This window comes from Charadrius vociferus, unplaced genomic scaffold (assembly GCF_000708025.1).
Source record: "Charadrius vociferus isolate BGI_N301 unplaced genomic scaffold, ASM70802v2 scaffold368, whole genome shotgun sequence".
NCBI lineage: Eukaryota > Metazoa > Chordata > Aves > Charadriiformes > Charadriidae > Charadrius > Charadrius vociferus.
In genome coordinates this window covers 63,878-87,974 of record NW_009649714.1, presented here as the reverse complement: position 1 = coordinate 87,974, position 24,097 = coordinate 63,878, and the positions used below count along the sequence as shown (strand labels likewise).

General features: G+C 44.7%; 1 protein-coding gene across 1 annotated transcript; it reads right to left on the bottom strand.

Annotated features, from left to right (window-relative positions):
• Positions 1 to 8,069: 8,069 nt before the first annotated feature.
• On the bottom strand, positions 8,070 to 21,672 carry UPRT (uracil phosphoribosyltransferase (FUR1) homolog (S. cerevisiae)). The gene is made up of 7 exons (XM_009890722.1): positions 21,647 to 21,672; positions 18,056 to 18,098; positions 11,898 to 11,967; positions 10,972 to 11,034; positions 10,049 to 10,210; positions 9,002 to 9,100; positions 8,070 to 8,176 (listed from the first exon to the last, which is right to left on the bottom strand). The coding sequence occupies exons 1-7, from the start codon at positions 21,670 to 21,672 to the stop codon at positions 8,070 to 8,072; spliced, it is 570 nt and encodes a 189-aa protein (XP_009889024.1).
• Between the last annotated feature and the right edge of the window lie 2,425 nt (positions 21,673 to 24,097).

The following is a 24,097-nucleotide window of genomic DNA, read 5'->3' as shown; positions in this document are numbered from 1 at the left end:
GGGTACAACAACGGATGATACAGTTTGGGGAAGATGCTGCTGCCAGAATGTTCACTGGTCTATAATCCGTTCTGACTTTCATAACAGCGGGGAGATATCCCGCACGCGTACTGTTGCAGTAAGCTGCAGGCTGTGTCCTCTGCGGTTTCCATGAAACATTTTCAGAGTGGAGTGTAATTGACTGAGATTCAAGGAGTATCCTCTGCCGTCCCACTTACCGGGGGTGGAATAGTCAAGTAGAATTTGCCCCTCTGTTTTCTGTGGGTGTTGAATAACTGCACTGTGTAGCAAAGCACTGTAAGCCACTGCCTGGTTCTGCACATGAGCAGAGCAACATGAGATTTTTATAAAGGGGCTTCTTGTACATTGTAGTTGCGATTCCGTTTTCTTCCGCTGAGAAGAAAAACCCCACAGTATTTTTTCTGTCAATAGTCAGTGAGGACTGCATACTGCCATTCTACTAGGGAGTGGAAAAACAGCATTTTCCCTGTCGTTCTGCATGGCGTTAAAACAATGCTCAGAGTCAAGGTTGGACAGCCGTCTGTTGCTCATCAGATCAGTGTTTATAGTCGCACATTTTTCTTTATTTAAATTTCAGCTTTCCTCTCAGGAGTCACCATCCCTTCTCTTGGCATGGACTTCAGTTTTGAGGGGCAGAAAACAAGTGGATCTTCAAGATGAGAAAACATCATGAAGTATCGTCCGATTGGAATCTGCATTCTAGAGTGCTTCTCCAGAAATTGTGCTATCCAGATGTTTCAGGGCTTTCTAAGTTTAAGTTATGGAATGAACAGAAGAGTTCTATAGAGTGATTCTGGCCAATCTTCTTTGGCCTGCTCTCTTTATTTTATAAATAATATATATTTTTTATTCAAAACAGGTAAAAAGTATTGATGCGGGGTGTCATGGTTTAGCCCCAGCTGGCAACAAAGAACCGCATGGTCTTTTGCTTATTCCCCCTGGCAATGGGGATGGTGGTGGAGAATCAGAAGAAAAAGGCAAAACTCTTGGGGGTTGAGATAAAGGCAGTTCAACAGAACAGCAAAGGAAAGAGGAAACAACAAAAATAATACCGATAGAGGAATATACAAACCGCCCTTAGTGTAGCACTGCTCGCCCAGCGGAACAGGAGCCCACCCGGGTTCCCACCCGCCCCGCCACCGCTGCCCGGCTGTGTGCTGGGCCTGACTCACGGGGAGCCAGTGCCCCTCTCGCTGGTGTGGGTCAGCCCTGGGCTGTGCCCTCTCCCAGCTCCCGGTGAAAATGAACCCTGCCCCTGCCGGAACCAGCACACGAGGGTATTTCCAAAGGCCTTTTCGTTTTGCAAATATCAGGGACTCAAGTTCTTGAAATTCTTCCAAGCCATAATATTCTTGGGGACGGTATTTATTTTGAGACTGATTCTCCAACCTTCTCTGACAAGTAGCGTTTTCTAATGTGTTTAAAGTTTGTCTGAGTCAGTTGAACTCAATGACTGACCCTCTTAAATTTGGCACTAAATTGATAGTTGGATGTAAGTGTGTTGAAAGAAAAAGTGCTGAACATGCATATGTACATGTGCAGCTGTATGTGAAAATAAAAAATTCACATTGCCAGTATCAAGATTCAAGAATATTGTGGCCATAGATTATTTTTTTTTTTTTAGGAGGGTGTAATTGTCTTAGAGTTTGAGTTGTAGTGCCCTTTAAGGCCCTGTCCTACTTGCAGGCACCTAAAATACAAAAGGGAACTTTAGACAGTTTGCATTAATTCCTGGGGCTACAATATCAGCTCATTCTGGGATCACTGTTTGATGGAAATTTGTGTGTTTATGGAGTCAGAAAGGAAGATGTAAATTCAAAACACGAGTTGGAAGTGTGCACTGAAAGTTTAGCTCCAACAATAGTGTTTGGAGTTTACGCTCCACAAGGTGGTTTTAGTCCCATAATGCTGAAGAAACAATTGATGTACTGAATTTTCTCAGACTTCTTCCTCAGTAAATGTATTGACTGGCAGTTTAAAGGCTTTTCAGCACTAAGGGGTGATCAGATTTTTTTCTTTGTTTTTCTCCATTTGCATTCAAAGGAGTGTATCGCTGGTTTTATTCTGTGGAATGGAACTGGGAATTTGCTGGCAGGATTATTTGCATTTTTCTAGACCTGAGTCTTTTTTTATCTGCATGGTTCAGACTCAGCAACTCCGTCACTCCTGTTCGAATTAGGCGCATGCTTCAAGCACTAGTATACTGTCTTTAAGGTCATTTGTTACCATTTTCTATCCCAGTTTTGTGTTTATCAGCCCATTTGTGTTGACAGTGACTGCACAAGCAGTTGCGCATGTCATGAGAAATTACCTGGCAAGTACCTGTTTGGTGACAAAGGCCTTGCCTACGTACTAAATCCTTTTTTCTTCTGTTTACTCTGCCGCTGTGACCAGTAGAAATATGTTTGTGAGACAGAAGAGAGTCTTGCAGAGGTTTTCTGTCCGTAAGAGTGGATATTTTAACTACCTGATAAAAAAAGTGCCCTGCAGGCAGGTATTTTATACATCAGCCTCTGTAGTTTGGTGTGGAGCAGGCAGCGGCCGCTGGAAAATCTCTTTTTGCTGAAGTTTGGTTGTCAGGAGTCAGGGTGGGCTCTCCCAGGCTTAGTGTGGATCACCCGCTCTCCTCCTCAGAGCGGTAGTGACCGCTCTCCATGTTCCTGCTTCAGCTGCCCTAACCATGTCTGTCGGGTGGTTCCATCATCCAGCAGCTGTTGAGTGCTGAACATTATTTTTCCTGTCAGTCTAAACCTGTGTTTCTCGTGTCAAAGTCTTGTGGTGAACCTTAAGCTGCGTTTGGTGAAAGACAGCCATAGAATTAGTCACCGCGTTTCTAGCAAAATGTGCTCTGGAGGGGGATCTTGAGAGGAAGGTGGCAGCTAAACCCAATAGGAAAATTATGGGAATTTAGCACCAGCAGAGGTGCTGTTTGTGCCTTTTAAAACTCTAAATTCCTTGTATGGAGAAGCAGGAAGATGAGTTGGTGACTTTCTGTTCCATTCTGTTGACTGAAGTGTATTTTTAAGATGGGAGTTCTCGGTTCCCCCTCTCCCCCCAGCCGCAGCCTCAGCCGTGTGCCTGACAGCATCTGCGGGCTGTGTCCCTGCCTGCTGTCCGGCTGCAGCACTGTGCGTTAGGTAGTACATAAAAGCAGTTTTTATTTTCGATGGGACCCTGGAAGCTGGAGTAGGACCACCAGATGCTGTCTGTCATTCTACCAACAGCCATCCGGTAGTAAGGTATGCGGCTTAAGTGACAGCCAGCGTTGCAGGTGTCAGAGACTCACCAGGAGTGTCTCTGTTGAACACAACCACAGTGGTGTTAGCGTAAATCATGGCACGGAAGTGTGAGAGTTCCACCCAGGTGCAGCATGTTCCACCTTGCCTTTGGCCTGTTTGTGGTTTGTATTTCAGCATTTTACAAATGTGTTTCATGTCCTTCATGTGAGCGAGGACTTCCTCTGCTATAAGCAGCTTTTCCAAGTGGATGTCATCGTGTGAAAGGGGAACGCTCTTGCTGGATTTTACTGTGCTACCTGCTGCTCTGTGTCATCCCCGTACTCCCAGGGTAACGCGCCACAGTAACTGACCACTAACAACCACCTCCACACTTCTTCCCCTTCTCTCCCATTTACGTTCAGGTACACTGTACTCTTTAAAAAAAAAAAAAAAAATAGAGAAAACATCATATTGATGTTTCTATGGAGAGTATTGTGGTAAGTCCTCTACTTGGCCAGTGAGTCCTGTCCAAGGAATCGGGACTTGTGTAAGTGTCACTGCACTGCAATTTGTGTTGTCTCTTGCTGAATCAGTACAGTATGTTTTGGGGGTAGACTAAGATTGTATTCCTTTAAAGAGCAAGCAGTAGTGTATGGTTTTGGTAGGCTGTACCTGATGCAGGTAGTGTACTGTCACAGACAGGAACCGGGAAGCTTCCTGGGAGCACCAGAGCCCCGAATGTTTACTTCCTGGAACAAACCAGAAATGTGACTCGGCGGACTCTATGCTAGCTGTGGTTTTTTAGTTCTGTATGCTGGTGTGGACTCAAAGCACAACTTAGTTACCAAACCTGATGCATAAAGTCTGTAACATAACATGAATGTAAAGCGTCAGGGGGAAAAAAGAGAATTTACCTTTTTTCCCCAAAGGCAGATCTAAAGAATGCTGTGGTAAGAGGTATTCGGGGACCCGCTGCCGCCTGTGCAGTCCTTATGCCCACAGAACAGATCTGCGGCTCGCATAGCTGGCTCCTTCACGGAAGCGTTGATTAGCAGGCTAAGGAGGTACTGTTGACCGTGTTTATTAAGCCAGAATTAATTAACTCAGAGGGTCACATTTTCATTTCAGTGACTCCTGTGGTACAGATTTTTGAAATTGATCCATAATACTTGAAAATACCTTCATTTTACTGATATTTTTCCAATTCTATCAGCTTCTGTTTTGTTACAGAACACTTGCAAAAATAAACTTGTTCTGGAACCATCAGCTGAAGCATTTGCTTGGTTGAGGGGCTTTTCCACCAGCAGCCCTGGGCCGTCAGCCAGCCCGGCGGCCGCAAGCGCTGCAAGGCTGCGCGTTGCCACGGGCTCTTCCTGCGTAAGGCTTTATTTCCGCTTCTGGTAATTAACGTTGAGATCAGACCCACTGTTACACAGTTTTATTCTTGTCCTTTTTCTGTCTGCCTTTGAGAGAGGCTTTCTTCTTCCTCCTGAATATGCAAAGTATGAGCAGCTTTCAGCTGTTTGTGCCATTTTTTTGGATACTCTGCAGGTGAGTGGGTGTCACTTTAAGCAGTTGTGCCACATGTTTCATTGGTAACTAATCTGAGTGTCTGTCAGGTGTGGGTTTGTGATTCTCATCGCTGGGGCTCCGCTTGCTTTGCTCACAGCAGTGGGATCCGACTTCCTGCAGCGCTTTTCTCCCTTTCCTAAAAATCTTATTTCTTCCTTTTCTGGCTTCAGTTTGGAATGTGAACTTGTGAAATATAACATAAATTCACATTTCAGATGTGAGCCTGTAAGTTGGTAACGCTTTCATGCTGCTTAAAATGGTTTTTTGTGTATGAGGTTTTAAGATTTACAGTAGCATTTGTAAGACTTTAGCGGGTAACAGCCACTGTTCAAAAAAAGTTGTGTGAAGGAGGAGGAAAGAAAACAACAAAAAGGGAAAAGGGATCATCTTTGCTTCTTACTCCAATTGTGCTTAAAAAGAAACGCCTGCTTGCCTCCAACGCTGGTTTCAAACAGCTCATACAACATGCGGGTACTTCACCTGACGGCAGTACTGCTTTTTCAGTACTTTCTAGACTTGAACTTTTCTTGAGCTGAACCTTGGGCTAAATTCCAGGGGAGGTCTGGAAACCAACCAGCCAACCTGTCCTCCCTGTCCCCGTGCGGAGCTGGGGAAGGCGTGTGCTGCACCTCACACACCAGCACTTCCCTTTGCAGGAGAAACAAAAACCCAGTGGATTCTTGAAGGTGTTGGTGTTATTATTGTTTTTCCCCTGCCTTTTTCTGGAGGAACCAGGATGTGGAGGAGAGAGAAATCCCTCATATCAGCACCTGGTATCCTGCTGCCGGGGCTGTGCAGAGGCGGCCTCCCCTGAGGCGGAGGCAGGGTTTCTGTGGCACTGCGAGGAGGTAGGTGGAACCCATTGTGCTGTTCTGCATCAGCTCCGTGGACGGGCGTCCCTCTGCCGCAGTGATGAGGTGAAGGAGTGGCCGCCTCCTGCGCTCGCCGCAGGCTGAGCTATTCCAGAGCAACTCCCGATTGCACTGGTGGAGCCTGGAACTTCTAACAGCTTCCCTTTCGCTATTAACTTATCAAATAGATCATGTTATTTTATAAATTATTCTATCTGTCCAGCTGGTTTTCACCTGAAAGTGACCCATTTATGTTTGTTGTGAAAATGGGTCCCTCAAAACTTAATTAAATCTCAGGACCAGATAATTGCAGACCTAGCTGTATGTTAGAATTCAGCATTGGAAGGTGGTTTTTTTTACCTTGCTTTGAAGTAAAGCGGGTGCGTTTTACTCCCTAGTGTTTTGACCAGGCTGGGAAACTCACACCGAGTCCAACGCTAAGTGCAAGAGCCGTTCTGGGGTGGGACAACTCCGTTTGGGAACCAAAGCACTACCTCTTCCGCTGGGTCCGAACTCCCTGTGCTGCAAACTCCCGCAGTGAAACGCCCCTTCCCTCTCGAGGACGGCTGCTCTGTGGGCTCTGCGCTGGTAACTGCTCCATCGTCCGAAACAGTGACATCAACTTCATTGTAGTGATTTGTTACTGCATTCAGCTGCTTTTTAGGTAGATTGGTATTTGTAAGTAACTTGCGTACAGTGGACGCTGTCCTGTTCAGTGAAGGACATGCCACTTGGAGCTCTGTTGTTTCATAGCGATTTCTCACCCCGATTGAACAGGAAGTGAGTGCTTTCCCGTGAGTGCCACAGTCGGCTGACGGCATTGGGGGTGTTACATCGGTTCAGTTCAATGCTGCTGCCGGCACTGAGACTTTTGATATCAAATGGGTTTTTACAAAAGCTTTGGATACTCATTTATACTGTCTGACAAATGTTCTGTCTTTATTATGAATGCTTTGTGTATGTTTCACTAACATTTCCCAAGTGTTTGTATGGTTTCTACAGCTGAGTATCCTGTACCTTCTGCTTTGTCATTTTCTATTCTGGTTTATACTAGAGAGCCCACAGGGTTTATACTGCACTGCAGGCGAGGTTCCCATTAAAATCAGGTTTGGCTAATCTCTACTTGTGAACGGTTATTTCCTATGACTTAGCCTATGCTCAGGCTAAACATTCTCTCTCTTGGAAGCTTTAGACAACTTTAACTGAAATTACTGCTTGGAGTGGGGAAGGTCCTTTATCTGTGTCAAAAAAAGGATTCAGGAAATGCTGCCCCGTGTCTTTACGAGGTGTGTTGCGTGGGGCAGCCCAGGCCTGTGAATCCGCTCATCTGAGGAGAGGTACGAAGTGCTCTGCTCATCATGGCATTCTGTAATCCTGCTCTTCCTACAGTATGGATATACGTAAAGAAAAATAGTGGGCTATATTGTCTTTATATATAAATTTTCCCAAAGTTATAGTAAGGTAAGGTAGCAGCTAGTTTAAGCTTTGGAAGTTGTGTACTTGGTGCCAGGGGATTTAAAGCCCAAGAAAGAATCTGGCTGCAGATTTAGGTTTAATCTGACCGACACAATTACTGCAGGAGCATTCCGAAAGGCCGCTGAGCCTTGAGGGCCATGTTTGTCTTTAGGCTTTAAGCCCTGTTGCTCTGCGAACAGAGATATAAATTGAGTTCAGCTTCTTGCCAAAGCTTTCCTTTCTTTAAAGGGGTTAGCAGTACCGACTCAACCACAAAAGCGTTAAGAGACAAAATATAAGTACTGTATGTGCAGAATTCCTGCAGCCCGTGCTGCTCCCAGCCTGTTTGCCAGGGCATGGCCACGGCCACAGCAAGCTTCTTTCCTCCGTACCATTGAGGAGGACAACTGTGGACATTTTACCATTTGCAAATAATCAATACAGAGCAAAATTCAGAGGTATGTCTTTAGTTCTTGGCCACTAGCCAAAGACTGAAAATTCTGCCAAAAATTCAGTGTGGCTGCTAACAATTACGTTGAGTCCCGTGTGCACCCATCGTTCTGGAAGCGTTGGGAGTGGCTGTACCAGCTGAGCTGGGGCGATGCGGACATTACCACTAGAAAGGAAGGACGCACCTCCATCATTTAGTTGTTTATTTTGCTCTGGCAAGCAGCCACGAGACAGCCCATTGGAGAATAAATAAGTTAAAGCAGCGAGTGCAGCAATTTATACAACCCCAACATGGAGACGGTGGACTCTGCAGTGACACAGTGCTGCTGCTGTACCCGATGCAGTGCTCAGGCAGCAACTGCCCAGAACTCACCTCAGTCCAGTACTTCCCCCTTTGGCCAAAACGATTTTTAAACGTGCCCTCAATCAACTCATCGATAATAAAATGTAGAAAAAAACCTCTTGTAACATCATATAGTCATTTCCATTTGTTCCGAGTGTGTCAGTCTGTTCCGAAGTACTTCTGTCCAAAGTGTGTTGGTGCGACAGGATGAACTTCTGTAGTTAAAATTGTGATCTCTGGGAATTCCTGGATGATGGATTTGGCACCTTTTGAGAGAGGGCAAAGGCAATCATGACTACGGCACTGCAGCTGTATTTCAGCACCGCATGTTAAATCATAATTAGCAGAATTCCACAGGTAACTCAGGCTCTCTTCCTCTATCTCCACCTCACATTTCTGCCTTAGCTGACTGTTCATGAGGAAGAACTTCCTGAACTTAGTGGATTGCTTTTTGGGGTTTTCTTATTTGGATTTTTCTTTTCTGTACCATACACATATACGCCCAATCTAATCAGCAAAGTGGTTACACACGGCCAGGACTGAGTCTCTGCAGTCCAGTTGTCTTTTTTGATAGTGATTTCTGCTGTGACCAATTTTTCAAACAATGCACAAGATCCATTTTTGTATTTCACATAGAGCTGTTCCTTTTCTGGCTCCCCTTTTACAAGTCAAGATCTTTTAACAGCACAGCTTTATTTACATCACGCTCTGCACCGAACTGGCATTCTTTTGGTGGTGGACCAACTCAATGCCATCCCCTGCTGTCCACAACAGCAGCTGGGAGCATGCCGCGTACCTGCCAGCGCTGCAATTCCCGCTTTTAGGAATATTTTACCATTCGCGGTTTTGCCATTAGGTGTAACAGGCCTTTTCCTTTCTGCTTGCCCACTCCACTGCCCGCACCAACCATGTCACTGCTCGCTCTCACGTCTACAATTCAGTGCGCTCCCCCCCAAAAAGAAAAAAACGTCTCTTGTGAGCAAAGCGATGCTGCTGTCGTTATTTGCTGTCCGAAGCACGTGACTAGTGTAACTGCCTCCCTGACATACCTGGGGTCACTCTTCTGTCCCCCTCATGCCCCCTCAACTTACCATGAGGTGTGGAGAAGAGGCTTAGCAGGATAATGACGCTCGGCTGTACGCCGTGTTCCACGAGAACTTTCACAGCCTCAATGACAGTGTTACCAGTACCTAAAAGGGAAGAAAGTGAGATTATTTTCCCCCCCGATAGAAGGACTTGTCCTAGGCCATGCCAGAATATCCGTGTTAACATTGGTGTGGGACTGAATGCTGAGACTGTCCTTTCCCACTGGAAAACTCTCACCTTTGCACAAATTAATTGTAGAAAACTTTGGTCTCCCGATGAAGGAACTTCCTCTCTGCTCTGAAACAGCCAACCTGCCAGGTTTAAAGCACTGAAGTCGGTGGATTTTATTAAAACGTTGTCCTGGTTTGAGGTAAAACAGGACCGATTTTGTTCAGTAACTTCACTTCTTAGCTGGGCCTCTCTAACTACTGAAATTAACAGCATATTGTTTTGCCTTGAGGCAAAACAGCTCATCAAAAATTGTAAAATGACAATTAAGAGCTCCATGTGTAGAACCAGAATTAAATCTTAGACTGGAAAAGTTACTTAATCCTGACAAACCCCTTACCATGCTTACCAGGTGGGTTTTTTTGGTAGTATATAACTGTATTTAATTTTAAAGTCATTTACTTCTAGGATTATAATATTAATCCAAAAATGTCTTTCAATAGTATGAGAAAAATACTGTTTGAGGCTTTTCTCATGGCAAAATCTAAAAAATTAAATTTCTCTCAAGTCTTAATGCCTTTCTCTCTTTCAATAGTATGAGAAAAATACTGTTTGAGGCTTTTCTCATGGCAAAATCTAAAAAATTAAATTTCTATCAAGTCTTAATGCCTTTCTCACGAACGCCCAAATGGTGTGCTCTGCGCCCATGCTGGTGCGAGCTGACCAATACGTACTCTGGCACAGCCCCATAAATTCCCTACTGTGTCACCTAAAGCAAGCAAAAAACCTAATCACAGCCCCTCAAATTTGGAAATTTTCCTTTAAATGCCACACACTCACTGTTCAGATGAGTCTAACTGCACACAGTGGTGAAAGACACTTACTTAGTATGGGGTACATTAGAAGAACTTTTCTCCTGTAAATGTCGGGTGGGAACTTCGCATAGTACACTTTGGCTCTTTGAGTCTCCTCGTCGCTCTGGATCAGGATTTTTCCTATGCGGATTGATCTACAGCAGTCCCGTAAACCTTGTTCCATTGCCTCGCCTCAAAATGAGCAGCAAAGAACACCAACAACAAATCGTTACACGCTAAGAAACGGCACAATCGCAAGATGCTACAATTAGACGGTCCCACTACTGTATTGGTGAAGAGTTCTAAGAAGGAGGTTTTGTTTCTCAGTTCTAAGTGTTAAAAACACTTGAAGCTATTTTCCTTTTTTCTCTGTTTAGACAGAAAAACGAGTCTGCTCGGTGTTACTTAGCTCCCGGGTATGAGCGTTCCCACACAGCAGTGCGAAGCTCTCAAAGGCGAGAGCTGGAAACGTCAAAACAAACGCGTGGGGTTTGGAGACCATCTCTGAGCTCTGCCCAGAGTCTCCACGGTGCAGAATGTGGTGCAGGAGGCTGTGGAGCCGCTGGATTTTACATCACAGCTGCAAAGGTTTCCGCAGCATCGGGCAAAATAACACAGCCTCTTCCACCACCGAGCGTGGTTGGTTTGGAGACCCGTCTCTGAGCAGAAGTCCCCAGTGGCACACAAGGCCGTTTGGCCCGGCCGCGCACAGGTAACCGTCGCTGGAGAAGAGGCCAGACGGAATCTGCTGCGGCTATTTGTCTCCTAAAAACGTTAATGAAACCGGTTACTTGGCATTTTGGGATGAAGGCTACCTCAGAAGGAACAACAACTGGCAGGTTTGGGTAGAACTCTGCTGTAGAGAAGTGCGGTTGCACATTTTTGAGAGGAAGTTGGTTACGGGTTTCCAAACCATTTAATTAGTTCTCATTCAACAACCAGAAGCTGCCTACCACTTCTCATTATGCTGACTCCGCAGTTTCCCTTTTCAAATCTGACTCCTTCATACTTGTGTCCTGTGAGAGGAAAGAAACCAGACGTCAGTGGCAGTGACTGCTCCCTTCTGCCCCATCTTAAGGCCCCTTCGGGAGATGGTGTTTTAAGTGACCTTGGTGTGAATGGAACCGAGATCCTCAAATACCCAGGGGACACCAGCGAGCTCCACGTCTCTCAACAGGTGGCGTGAACCAATCTGCACACCACATCCTGCAGCCCTCAAACAAGCAACGGAACAGGGCCAAAACTGTAACTGGTAAAGAACTTGTGCTTTTTTTACAAGTCATGTCAGAAACGTGGCACAGAAGTGATCCTTTCCAAGTACGTGTTTTATAACTCAGGTATGCTGTGATTATTTTCAATGAAGGACGATATGCAAAATGAAGGTAAACAGTATGTGCCCAAAGGAGCCCGGTAGATGCAGGCCAGTGCTGCAGGTGGAAGAGCTGGAACGGAAATACGATGCTACAATGCTGCTGTCACTGTGTTCTTGGTCACTGAAAGAAAAATGTGGGCACTGGTACGTGTGTGAGAGCGATACGATCATCAGTACTGTGTTGTTATACACCCTCTCGCTTTTTTAATACCACAGAAGGGCCCTTCATGCTGAACGGTACCCTGACTGTTAAACTGTTTCAGCCTCAGGCTCCCCGGGGCAGCGATCAGGACCTGTCAGAGTTCAAGGAATGTCTGGAGGGTGCTCTTAGTCACATGGTTCAGTTTTAGGCAGTCCTGCAAGGAGCAGGGAGTTGGACTCGATGATCCTTATGGGTCTCTTCCAGCTTGAGGGATCCTATGATTCTTGTAACAATTCCATATTTTTTTATATGAGTTAAGCTTTCACTTCCAGTCATGCCTAGGGGAGGAGTGATTTCCCACATACCTGTTGGAGTGGTCACGGTGCATTCTGTGTATGGCAGTTGATTCAGTCCCTCTTCAACCACGAGTCTGATCTGTAGAACGAAAGAGATCAGTCAGGTTAACGGGATTTGTTATCTATGGAGATAAAACACTAAATGTTAGTAGTTTTTACAAATATTAGGTGAACACCTAACAGCCTGATGGGTCTAAAAGGGTCTCTTTAGGAACTGACTTTAGAGACCTTTTGTGGGTGATGCCTACCTTTTGTCCACAAATCAGATGAAGGCCAAAAAAAATTAGGGGAGGGGAGAGATTCATCAGCAATCATAAAACTGATTTTATTTATATCTGGCAGGCATAGGTGTCACAGACATTTTTTTTCTCAGCAAATGAGGGAAGCACCAATGCACTTCACTTTGCTGACAGAAAATACTAGTGAGAAAAGGGAAAATTCACCCTCTCTCAGTTCCCCATCAGATGGGCTCTGAGGTCTATTTTCACATCCGTATTTCTATGACTAAACTGCAGCGGGGCTGCCGGAAGAGCCACAGGAGCTGCAGCAACATAAATGCACCACCGAGCGCCCAAAGACAAGTCAGCAGACCTAGAAGTCTTTTTATCACCTTCTTCTTCTGGCACCTGCCAGCTGTGGTGACAACAGGATGCTCTGCCAAACCACCTGCGCTTTCACACAGTACAGATGGCCCAGTTCAGCAGGGACATCGCTACTGGAGGTGCAGCTACCAGCCACACACCCCTCCAGCCTCCAGTGGCCAGAAACCTTCCAGCTCCGCCCCGGTGCGGGCCCTGCAGCTGTGCCCTGGGCAAAGTTACCGAAATGTATTCATCTGAACCCAGAATGATTGCCCATGAAAGATGCTCTGGGTATTAAAGATGTAAAAATTCTCTCTGCTAGTGAGCCAAAGATTCACAGGCCGGAACTGCTCAAGGAAAGCTACCACCACGCCAAAGCTGAAACCTGTTAAGCAAAAGTCACCGTATGATGGCAGAAATGAGGCGATTGCTCCTGGGACTGAGCAAGTATAGTGCTCGCTTCAGACACTTCTTATTCCAGAAACAGGGCAGAGCAGACTGGAAGGTTTTTTCTGTTCTTCCATTCTGCCCTAGTTCCTAGCACACGGGCAGCCTCTACTAGGAATTAGAAACGGTCCCTTAAATTTACAGTCACTCTTTGCAGATATTTTTAGTCCTTTTAGTACAACAATTTTTTGCTAAAGTTGGGTTTGTGGCAGCCGTATTCAGAGGTGGCAGTCAGACTAAATCAGTGAAGGGGTCAAAGGGTGCAATCCACATAAAAAGGGAGCACAAGACTGAAAAAACAATTCATGGGGTAATATTTCCACTGTGGCAAAACTGCATATGGGAATGGGTCCTTCTGAATTGTCAGTCCCCTTTGTGCTTGACTCGTCACATGTTTGGTGGCTCCAGGAAGCATACGTGAAGAAGCCAGCTCTATTACCTTCCTCCTCTTCCTCCTGTCTCTCTGCAAGTTGGGTTTTTGACTCAGTCTTTTCACTCAGTCACTTTAATCCTGAGGCTGAAGGCACCAGTGTTCTTCTACTGAAAGACACATCTTCTCACATAAACAAGCCAAGAAATCCTTGATTTAATTTTAGGTTTCTTGGACATTTGTACACAATTTCCTTTTATTTTTTTAAAGTTATTTCACAAAAAAAAACCCCACACCAATCTACAAGTTTTTCATACTGCTGTCATGTTGACAGGGTTAGTATCGCTCCATGTTATCTGCCAAAAGTTTAGCATAAACCAGTGAAGGTCTGTAGTCAAATAATCTCCTTGGTTTTACTACACATATCAATGTTTTATACAGAGGCTGGGACGGATTCTTTTGTAAACTTGTCACTGTTGATAAAACATTTATTTTTGCACTATGCTTTCTGCTACCCTCATGCTCAGGGATTATAATTTCTACCTCTTTCCTCCGTGGCCCTGAGAACCAGCAGCCCTGCTCCTCTCCCAGAGAGGTGGTTGCTATTGCTTGGAAGCTAAAAGAGGTATTATTATGGCCCCACGTGAAGCAAGTAAGTAAAGCTTTGGTCCCGAGGTAGAAGAGTTTGACCAGGAATTAAAAACATGAATTAAAGTTATCAATAACAAAAATAAAGTCTATTTTTAATTGGGGGGGAAAAAAAAGAAAGCTAAAATGGATGTTAAATTCCAGCAGGCTTAGTTAAACTGTCAAGGCTTACAGATTTAGATTAGGCATTTAATGCTGATATACAAAATTATATTTTAATGTGCTCATTTAATACAGTTCTACATTTAAGATTTACACCAGAGCCTTTGCTGTAAGCAAAGGGAAATGCTGTTTGCTTCGAACCTTCATTAGGACAAGATCTGTTAGAACAGTTAGCAAAAACCAGCAGTTAATAGAGGTCCAAGGCATTTTATAGCTAACTACCACAAAAACATTTCAAGGATATGAAAACGTTAGTGAAATCTACCTTTTCCTCAGCCAATTAAGCACATGAATAAAGTCTCCTTACCACACTCAAATACCACTGAAGAAATCAAGTTTGACCAGTTCTTCGGCGTCGGTGAACAGAGAAATTTGGATATAGGCAACTACAGAAAGCAGGCTGACAGTGCTCTCATTTAGAAGAGGTGCGATCGCTAAATAAGGAACCCGGCCAGGGTGCAGTCAGAGGTGGTGCTGCTCTGACCAGACAAAACTGGAAAAATGGGAGCCCTTTTAGAGCCAACCCCAAAGGCATCTGTGATCCTCAGCAGTTGCATGTTACAACTCTTCTGCTTGCCTGCAATTTGGAAAAAGGTGAAGCATTTAAATGCCAAGAACCCCGAATTTAAATAAATTCTGGATTGACCGTTATTATCCTCCCCTATTTGTGGGACAACAGTAGTCTAACTGTATTTTATGGGATAGCCATGCATCACCTCATTTCCAGGATCACAGTAATTCCTAGGGGGATCCTCTAACCCATTATGTTGTAGCTTTTCTTGGAAGCTGAGGGGAAGGCAGAAGAGTGGGGCTGTCAGCAGTACTTTGTATCTGTACAGCTCATCTCACCTCAGGATTTCAAATCAGTTTTAAAGTATGCATTATCACCCCCCTGAAAGAGAGGCAGGCAGGCAGAAAGGTGAAGTGACTTGTTCGGTGTTACGCAGGGAGCTGCTGGTAGGGCTGAAAAACTAATTCATTCCTCAACCTCAGACCTCCAGTCAAACCACAAGATCGCCCTTCTGCTGAAAAGCACCACCGTACTTGTGAACTGAGGCTGTAGGTCAGTGCTGTGTAAATGACAAACACCTGCCCGAATCCAGGCTGCGAGTCAATTTTGCTTCATCCTTGCCAAAACTAGACACGCAGTGTCCTTTAAGCCTCTGGGAGATGGTTCCTCTTCCTGTTACTCGCCTGGTCTCTTTGCCCACAACAAACCGCTCAGCTGGTGAGCGGCACCAGCTTAACCTTACAGGGCTGGGCCACCTTATTGTGTACCTCCTATGGAGCAGGCCTGGGAAGAGAGTTCTCAGGTGGTCTCAGTAAAAATGCTGTGGGCTTTGTGAGCATCTCACTAGCTCTACAGCAATTGTGCAGTGACACCAATTAAATGCTTCCTCAGTGCGTGGGTGCTGGACAGCACACGTACAAGGGTTTAGTGTGAGCTTCTTGCACTGCGAGGAGTTGTCTGCTGATGTTTCTCAAAGTGGTCTCACTACTGCTTTGAGGTCCACCTGTCCAGGCATCTACTAGCAAAAGTCATAATGACTGATCGTCTCCTGTGTTAGAGGCTTACTTCCCACAGCTGCCTCTCCTCCTTCACAAACACAAGATGGGCCATCTTCACCCTCATGACTTTAACCCCACGTCTTTCAGCTTCAGGATCACAGCACTGGCACTGGCTTTCAGAAACTCCCTGCTAATAACCCTTACCGCCTCTTAACTCCTTTCTCTCACAATTATTTTTGAACACTTCTTTTGTGTCAGCCCCTCATGTGTGAAACAAACTCCCAGAAGAAAAAACTGTACTACCAGAAATTCATCAGCTTTAGAGTCCCTCGTTAAGAGCTCTTCCTGTGGCGACCTTATGAGATACTGCCACTAACAACTGCCAAGCTAGTAGCAAGCTTGACTTCATTCTCATTTTCTCTCTGCAACAAGACCCATTTTGTTACCCTACAATTCCATACGGATGTTTCTTCTCTTCATGTATTGCATCTTGCCATTAAACTGTTTGCTAACTGGGTGGGGCAAACATAGCAAGTATTAACCATGTTTGCCCTCCACCAAGTTTAGTAGAGACCACATCCCACATGAAATTGTAACTGTTCTTCGCCACACCCAGGAGTAACATACAGAAAATGAGATAGTCCTGCACATTGTTTTGCATACAATTCCTCCTCCAAAATAGAAAACAGACTGGCAGGTTCTGTAGCAAACATCTGCATGACCAGCAAACAGGTTTCTGTGAAGAGAAGCTCCCTACTTGTGCAAGTGCTGGCCAGCCCGTAGAAGATGCTGGTACAAGGGCCTGAACCTAACTCACTGCCTGGAAGCTGCAGTTTCTAGCAGTGAGGGGGGGGAAATCAGTGCTTCCCTCAGAATGGTGCAGGACCTCCAAGTAAAGCAAGAAGGTACGTGGGAGAGGCCCTTCACACTAATTGATGACAATAAGGTACAGTCGAGACTGTTAAGGAGTTTCCTGTCAGAATAGCCGTTGTTTATCTCTCTTTTAAAATACAGATTAGGAATAATATCTTGTTTCTCTTTAATTCAAACAACTTGGCATGAATGAACGCTCCTTAAAGGGTGCATCATGATGGGAACCTAATACAAGGTAAAATGAGAATGTTAACCAGAAACCCCTCCTGTGAAAGGAGTTCTGGTGGGGAAGGGGCCTGACCCCTGGACTGCAGACCTATACCCCGTGAACATGTGGGATTGCTGGCGTTGACCTTTGTTGGCTCCCTGAATCTTATTTGCACATTTAAGCACGTGAAGAACATGAAACCACAAAACCCAGGAAGAACGACACATAGCTGAGCTAGGCTTTCACAGGTGGTGGATGTCTCCTGGGCTGTGCCTACTTGTCCAATGAACTGTAAAGGACGTGTTTATTTAAATGTTATCTGCTGAGAACTGCTGGCACAGAACAAAGTTGGGGCTGCAACCTTCTGCCTGTCCATTATGAAGTACTGTTGGCAAAGAAGGCACTCCAGTCAGTCACTTAATCTATGAGTTATGAGTGATGGGATTTATTAGCTCGGGCCTCGACAGTTCTTGGTGAATGGGAATGCAAGAAACATCCTCAAGAAGGGAAAAGCAGAGGGGAAAGTGGAAAAGCTGCAAAGATAAGAAGCACTGCTGTCACAGTCTTAGGTTGTGGTCATATCTAAGCCCTGAGCAAGCCTGGATCAGGCATGGATTAAGATTGGGTTTATCACAGGAAACCTGCCTGCTGTAGCAAATGGTGCTGGTAATTGAATGGCCTCTGGACTCATCTTTGCAAGCGGAGGAAAGAAAGACTTTCCTTGTTAATGAATGTGGATTTGCAAACAGCAAACACCCTCATGAATACAAGGAAGTATATGTGTGGGCGTGAGCGCTGTGGTTTCCTTTAAGCATGTAATTTAAATGAGACAAATGTTGCATTCCCAACAGTGTTTGTTCTGACTTAGGAAAATGTGTGAAAACTTCAAATTGCTTTGTCCCTGCTAGTAACTACGGTGTGGATAAAACCAAATTCCCAGTGTGGATGCACCCAGAGCTACTAATCTACTACACAACAAGTGCCAGGAGGCACTTCTGCATGCAAGCAATTGTTAACATCTAGACTGTAAGAAATTGCACAGCTCTGTTCGAAAGATCAAAAGTACTGTTTCAAAGTAAAACTGAATTATCTCTAGCCTTTGTGCATCTGTTTTTGAACAGTATTCTCTTATTACTACTGCTCTCTGTCCTGAAGTAGCTGTGTTTGATAATAACATGGTTTCTGGAAGCCTATGAGATGAAAGCAGTCCATAGCAGAGCACAGATGTCCCTATACAGAAAGTTGCTGTCAAACGGCAATTTCTTTTGTGTAGAAAAGTTGCTCTCGCCACCATTATTCTAGCCTGAAAGACCTATTTTATGGAAGAGTTGCAAAGTACAATACCAAGAAGAAGAACTTCTTCACCTACCAGACGATCAGCAGAAAATACGAAGTCTCCTCTACTGGATTTCCTGAAAAAGGTAATAATTTATATTTTAAATTGGGGAATAATTTTAAGAACATTGCTTATATATAATATTAATTCAAGTACAATCAGAGAAAAGTCTCCTATCATATACAAAATTTACTGCATAGAGATTCTGCTTCACGGGTTTCCTGTTTGGCTCCAAAGATTGAGATGCAGTGAGCTAACACAGGGGTTTGACTCTTACTGCTGGCAACGTTGCTGCACTGTGCCAGTAGCAATTAAAGCATGAAAACAGAAGGATGATATTCTGTAGGTTTTCCATTGTACTACTGTTCCAGCTCAGCTCCGAAACACCTCACAAGCTCAGATGCGCACCAACCTGGTACACTCCCTTCAGCTCCGAGCAAGAGAGCTTTGCTCCGCCCATTCTTAAGTCAATCAGAAACCATGGGACCATGATAATGCAGATCCCAAGCCCTGAGACCAGTGTTAACACACCCGATAAGCAGGATATATAGCCTATCTTATCTGGAATGCAGTCATAGTGTGACTAGATTAGTGAATTTGAAACTGAAATGAGCAGGAATTAACGGCAACACCTCTCTGCTGTTTTACTAGCTTGGGTGCAACTTTTTGCTCATGTGACTGCATGGCTTTTGGCCCATTCAGAAGGCAAAACAAACTCACTTCCTCCTGCTACATACTTCCTAAGTATGCCATGCTAAAAGCCTGAATTTTAAAAGAGTGTCAGCCTAATCTAATTTCTCTCCTTGTGCTAATAACACAGTAATAAAAATGCCCTTTGTGGGTTTTTTTCCTGCTTTCTGGTAATGACAGGATATTTATACCTTTCTGCTACTTTGACATTAACCAGAAATGCAATGCTCAAAAAAACCCCAAAATAGTCCCAAAACCGCAAAAAACAACCCCCAAAACCCTACAATCATACAAACTGATTTTTTTTTGAAGGAATTCATATTTCCATCTGTGGTGTGTATAAATATTTTTTTAAAAAAGGGAAGTAGAACAGTGTGTAGGTGACACATCTAGGTTCTTCCACACCAGACTATGCAATTTCAGAAAATTTAGCTGTATTTCATGAACGGGTGGCAAGACAAACCCAACAATGTCAAGACTGTAGCTTTGACTGCAAAGCGATACATCCTTAGAGTGAATACTAAAAGTTATTAATACAGATTACTAGGCTTTAAAATAACTCCTCTGTCCTTGCAGAGAGACACAGATGTTTTTATGGACAGTTCACTGAACACTCTTAGTTATGCCTGTTTCTTTGAGGGAGGGAGGGCAACAGAAAACAATGGTGCATGAAAATGAGAGACAAATAATAATAATACTGAAAATGACAGACCTCTTGCACACCGTCAGCTGGAAAGCTGTGACCAGATTTCAAGCCCCACATCATATGAGAATTGCTAGGGGCCAGAAAAAAAGGCTTTTGTGAAAACACTGTAACTGTTCACCTTAAATACCAGATAGAAGTATAGAAAGTAATGATCAGCGGCAAACTAGAAAGTTTTTCACCTTCTTAATCAAGTAACAAGACAACATCTCAAAAAGTGAGGCATTAAAACCTGACTTGTAGCACACGGCTAACAACACAAACACTGTGTTAAACAATATAAATCAGTTTCATTTTGTTTCTGAAGGTATGGAAGCATGGCTGATGTACAATTAAAGTCACGTGCATGTCTTGAAAGGTGAGAAGAAATGCTTTTTGGGAATACTGTAATACAAGTTAACTGCGGGGTTTCTTCCTGCTTTAGCACTTGGTACTAGTTACAACCACCGATATGGCTGTAGGCTATGCGCCTCATGGTCTGACATGCTTTAGGAATTCCTGTTTCTCTAGTTACCTTACAGACGAACTTCTTGAGAGACACCCAGGGTACTGTGAATGCAAGACTGAAAAAAGGCCACTTCCCTAAAAAGAATTTCTAAAAGGCTTTTGTAAGAAAATTTAAGGCACTGGACGAACTGCTGCCATTCAAGGGAGATGATGTAGCTGGGGAACAGGACCTGCAGCACTCCAGTACTTAATTTTTTTTCAGTGCCTGGGCTGGGGGTGGTCTATGAAAGGGATGCCACCCTTTTGCCTGCAGCAGTCATCTTTACTCATCACAGGCGAGTTACACACTCTGAATCATCCTACTCTGTACAGCAGTCAGGACTGCATGTCCGACCGCTTTACTGTATTCACATCTATATCATTCACCCAGTTTCCTAGGGAATAAGAGGCCTTACCCAAACACAACAGAATGATCTCATGTAACAGGCACAATAACCTTTAAATACCTACATTTAAATCATGTCTATTGTTATATCAGGAGTTAAGACAACACTACCAATCTAAGCTAATGAATTTGCTTCTACAGAAACCAGAGCTCTACATTACAAATTGTGGCACTGCTCATTTCAGCTTCCAGATTCCCGGTTCTGATCTGTGCAGGCCAGAAATGACTTTGAGATCATACCCTCCTTAGAAGGAGGCTGTAACTGTTCCCAAACGTTCAATACTTAAAATGTGTGAGTTCACATCCCATTAGAGGACCCAAAATTGATATCCAACACACAGTGTAAAAGGCATCTGCCCATCCATTAAGCATTCGCAAGACAGAAAAGTGAACAAGCCTGAGGAAAAACAAGCAAACCCACACACGCTCAAGTTGAGGTGATCTATTCATCTCCCCGATTCTGCCACACAGACCTAGTTCTTGTTAACTTTAATGAAGGAAAAGAAATATGTGGTTGTTTTAGTCTATTAGATGGCCATTAGTGATTCAGCCAGCTGTCTCTGAACCCACCACCGGACATGATGACCATCCACATGAAAGTGGGTTTTTCTTTTACAAATTGGACAGTTAATCCAATTGAAAGGCTGTGATTTCTTTCTCTGAATCCTCTCAGGAACAAGGAAAGAGCTTTCCACTTTTCTGAGCAGCTCACACTATGGACAAAAATAGAGCCCCTAAGGTCTTCTGCATCTGGCCTGACCATCCTTAGCTCCAGGTAAGCATGCCTAGTTCTAACTTGCATTGCACTGGAGTATCTATCCCTTCCTTACTTCACAGAAATAGTCCTAAATTGACTGGGTTTTCCCTACTTTTGTTCTGTTTCTCTCCCCCCAGTAGCTTGCCTTTTAATTTCTGCCCTTTTCACGACCTTTTCAGGTGACTGCTGTACCTGGAACTCCCATCTTCTGCAGCATTAAGTAATCCAAGTATCCTCCTTGAGTTAAAGCAGCTCTGGTGCTACCTGTTCTTTTTTTTTAATCCAGAAAGAAAGATTAAGTGATAGGTATCTAATTGCCCTGTAGATGACACAGCTTTTCCCTCTTCCCTAAGCAGTGTATGTGAACATACGCTTTTGTCAGTTTATATCGGATTTTTTGACCAGTAGCTCCTCTTAGCCGTATAGCTCCTCATTCACAAATATGATACTTCTTCTGAGGAGTTTCTTTTAGCACTTGGTTTTAATGCTACAGTGGTCATAGAGTCTCTTAAGGCAGATTACACCCGCCCCGGGAAAGGTTACTGCAACAGTTTCTAACCAGTGCCTAAGAAATCCTCTCACCCTTGCAGCTGAGCACGTTTTCGCATCTTTCCGAATGACAGACACTAAAATAGGCCAGTCCAAGGTCTCTTATTTACTGAGATGCAGCTGACTTCCTGGGACAGAACCTAAAAATGTTTCCCTACTGTCCTTACGTACAAAGTCTACAGCTGCCTTTCTAAGCAGGCTGTTGTCCCAGCCTTCCTCACTGGTTGGGAAGGGAGCTTGGCATTACACCTCCACTGCCAGAGCGGTGTCACGCTCAGAGTAAAGCACAGTGTGCTATCACTGCAGCTGTTCTGAGTAATTCATTATTTACAAGTCTTATTCTATACTTCCCCTTACCAAAGTCTCGTGCAATGAATCTGAACCCTAAAAAAATCTCTTCATAAATAAAATATCAGCTGCTGGTTTCTGTATAAGCTCACTATAACCGGAAACTTATCAAACATATTTGCAAGAGTTCAAAACCTACTTTCAACAAAGTAATAATAATAAAACCTAGCTGGGTACAGTAACCACATTGCTTGTATTCGCCTAGATATCAAAACTATATGCTATTTCCTTTTCACTAACCTCAAAACCTTTTATAGGCCATCAGTAAGCCTAGTTTGGATTTTCTCTCTCTCTCTCTCTCTCTCTCTCTGCTTAGCCCACTTACAACTTCCCTTTCTGCTCTGCAGGAAGCTGCCAGCCACACATTCATTCTCACCTCATTCGGTCTTAAGCATCTCACACTGGATGTTCAGCAGTGGGGCACAACTGTACACAGATTTCTGCACTTCAGCTTAAGATCTGTAAAACTGGAATAACCCCTTCATGTCTCACAAAGCATGGTGGCAGCAAGGACTCCTGGTGACACAAAGTGACAACAATGGAAAATAATGCCTCCAAAAAAAGCAGTCTCCTTTCAGGTCCTGTGCCCTAAATAAACTCTTCTCTCCTTGTCTGTCTCCCTCCTTAATACTGTCTCTCTCCCATTCCTCCTGGCCCACCATGGTCTAGTCTCTATGCTATGCCCAATTTTTTGTTCCAAAACTATTCTTTTTGCCTAATTTGTTCCAGTCCCTGCTCCTCAAACATCTGATTCCAGCCCCCTTTCATTTCAGCTAGTTCCACTTTCCTCCAATCTTTTTCTTATTTCTAGCTCTCTCAGGCTGCCCTGGTGATCTTTTTCTTCTGGCCATCCTTGCCCCAAAATCCTTAATACACACACACCCCCAATACAGACTGCAAAGACTTGGCCCTTACATTTCCCTTAACATGGTAGTCCCAATTTTCAGCAAACTCATGTGATTTCTCTGCCACTTATTCCCAAACCTAGCATCTGTCCTTTGCCAACCTTTAAATACAGTCTGTCCTCCTATACCTGCGTTGTGTATGATATCCAGACAGCAGTATCGAGACCCAGGGCACAACGGTGTGACAATAAACTACAGCTTCCTTTCTCAAGGCTTTTGTACTCATTTGCACGGCAATGATAAGGGGTGACCTTATCGCTCTCTACTACTACCTAAAAGGAGGTTGTAGCCATGTAGGGGCCAGTCTCTTCTCCCAAGTAACAGGTGACAGGACAAGAGCAAACGGCCTCAGGTTGTGCCAGGGGAGGTTTAGGATGGATGTGACAGGCTGAGAGAGTTGGGGCTGTTCAGCCTGGAGAAGAGAAGGCTCCAGGGAGACCTTATTGCGGCCTTCCAGTACCTAAAGGGGCTCCAGGAGAGCTGGGGAGGGACTTTTTACAATGGCATGTAGTGACAGGGTGAAGGCGAATGGCTTCAAACTGGAAGAATGTAGATTTAGATGAGATATTGGGAATAATTTTTTCCCTGTGAGGGTGGTGAGCCCCTGGGGCAGGTTGCCCCGAGAAGCTGTGGCTGTCCCATCCCTGGAGGTGTTCAAGGCCAGGTTGGACGGGGCTTGGAGCAACCTGGGCTGGGGGGAGGTGTCCCTGCCCAGGGCAGGGGGGTTGGAACGAGATGATCTTTAAGGTCTCTTCCAACCTAAACCATTCCATGATTCTACATTAGGAATAATTTCTTCACAGAAAGGGTTGTCAAGCACTGGAACAGGCTGCCCAGGGAAGTGGTGGAGTCGCCATCCCTGGAGGTGTTTAAAAGATGGGGGTTAGACGTGATGCTGAGGGACATGTTTTAGTGGTGGTTTTGTCAGGGTAGGTCAACGGTTGGACTCGATGATCTTCAAGGTTCCTTCCAATCTAGGGGATTCCCCGACTCTGTGATGATGTGGCAAGCAAGCTGAACCATCCACGCCGCGGAGGCAGGCAAGAAAACACCTCCAAAAACCTCCGAAAGGGTTGAAAACCCGCCGAATTAAGGTCATTCTCACCGACTTCCCCTGAGGAGGAGCTGGATAGCGAAGCCCTCCCCTCGCTCCCCGTCGCTGAGGCGAAGCGGCGGCGGCCACCTTCCCCTCCCCTTCCCGCCGGCCTCGCGTCACCAGAAATGGCTGCAC

Bases quoted from the DNA above. Each gene is read 5' to 3' on its own strand.
- UPRT (XM_009890722.1), bottom strand. From the start codon at position 21,672: ATGCGAAAACGTGCTCAGCTGCAAGG. The intron at 11,035-11,897 runs GTATGTGGGAAA...TTCCTCTCACAG, and splicing joins CACCGTGACCACTCCAACAG to GACACAAGTATGAAGGAGTC. The intron at 9,101-10,048 runs GTAAGTGTCTTT...CTTCCCTTTTAG, and splicing joins TCTAATGTACCCCATACTAA to GTACTGGTAACACTGTCATT.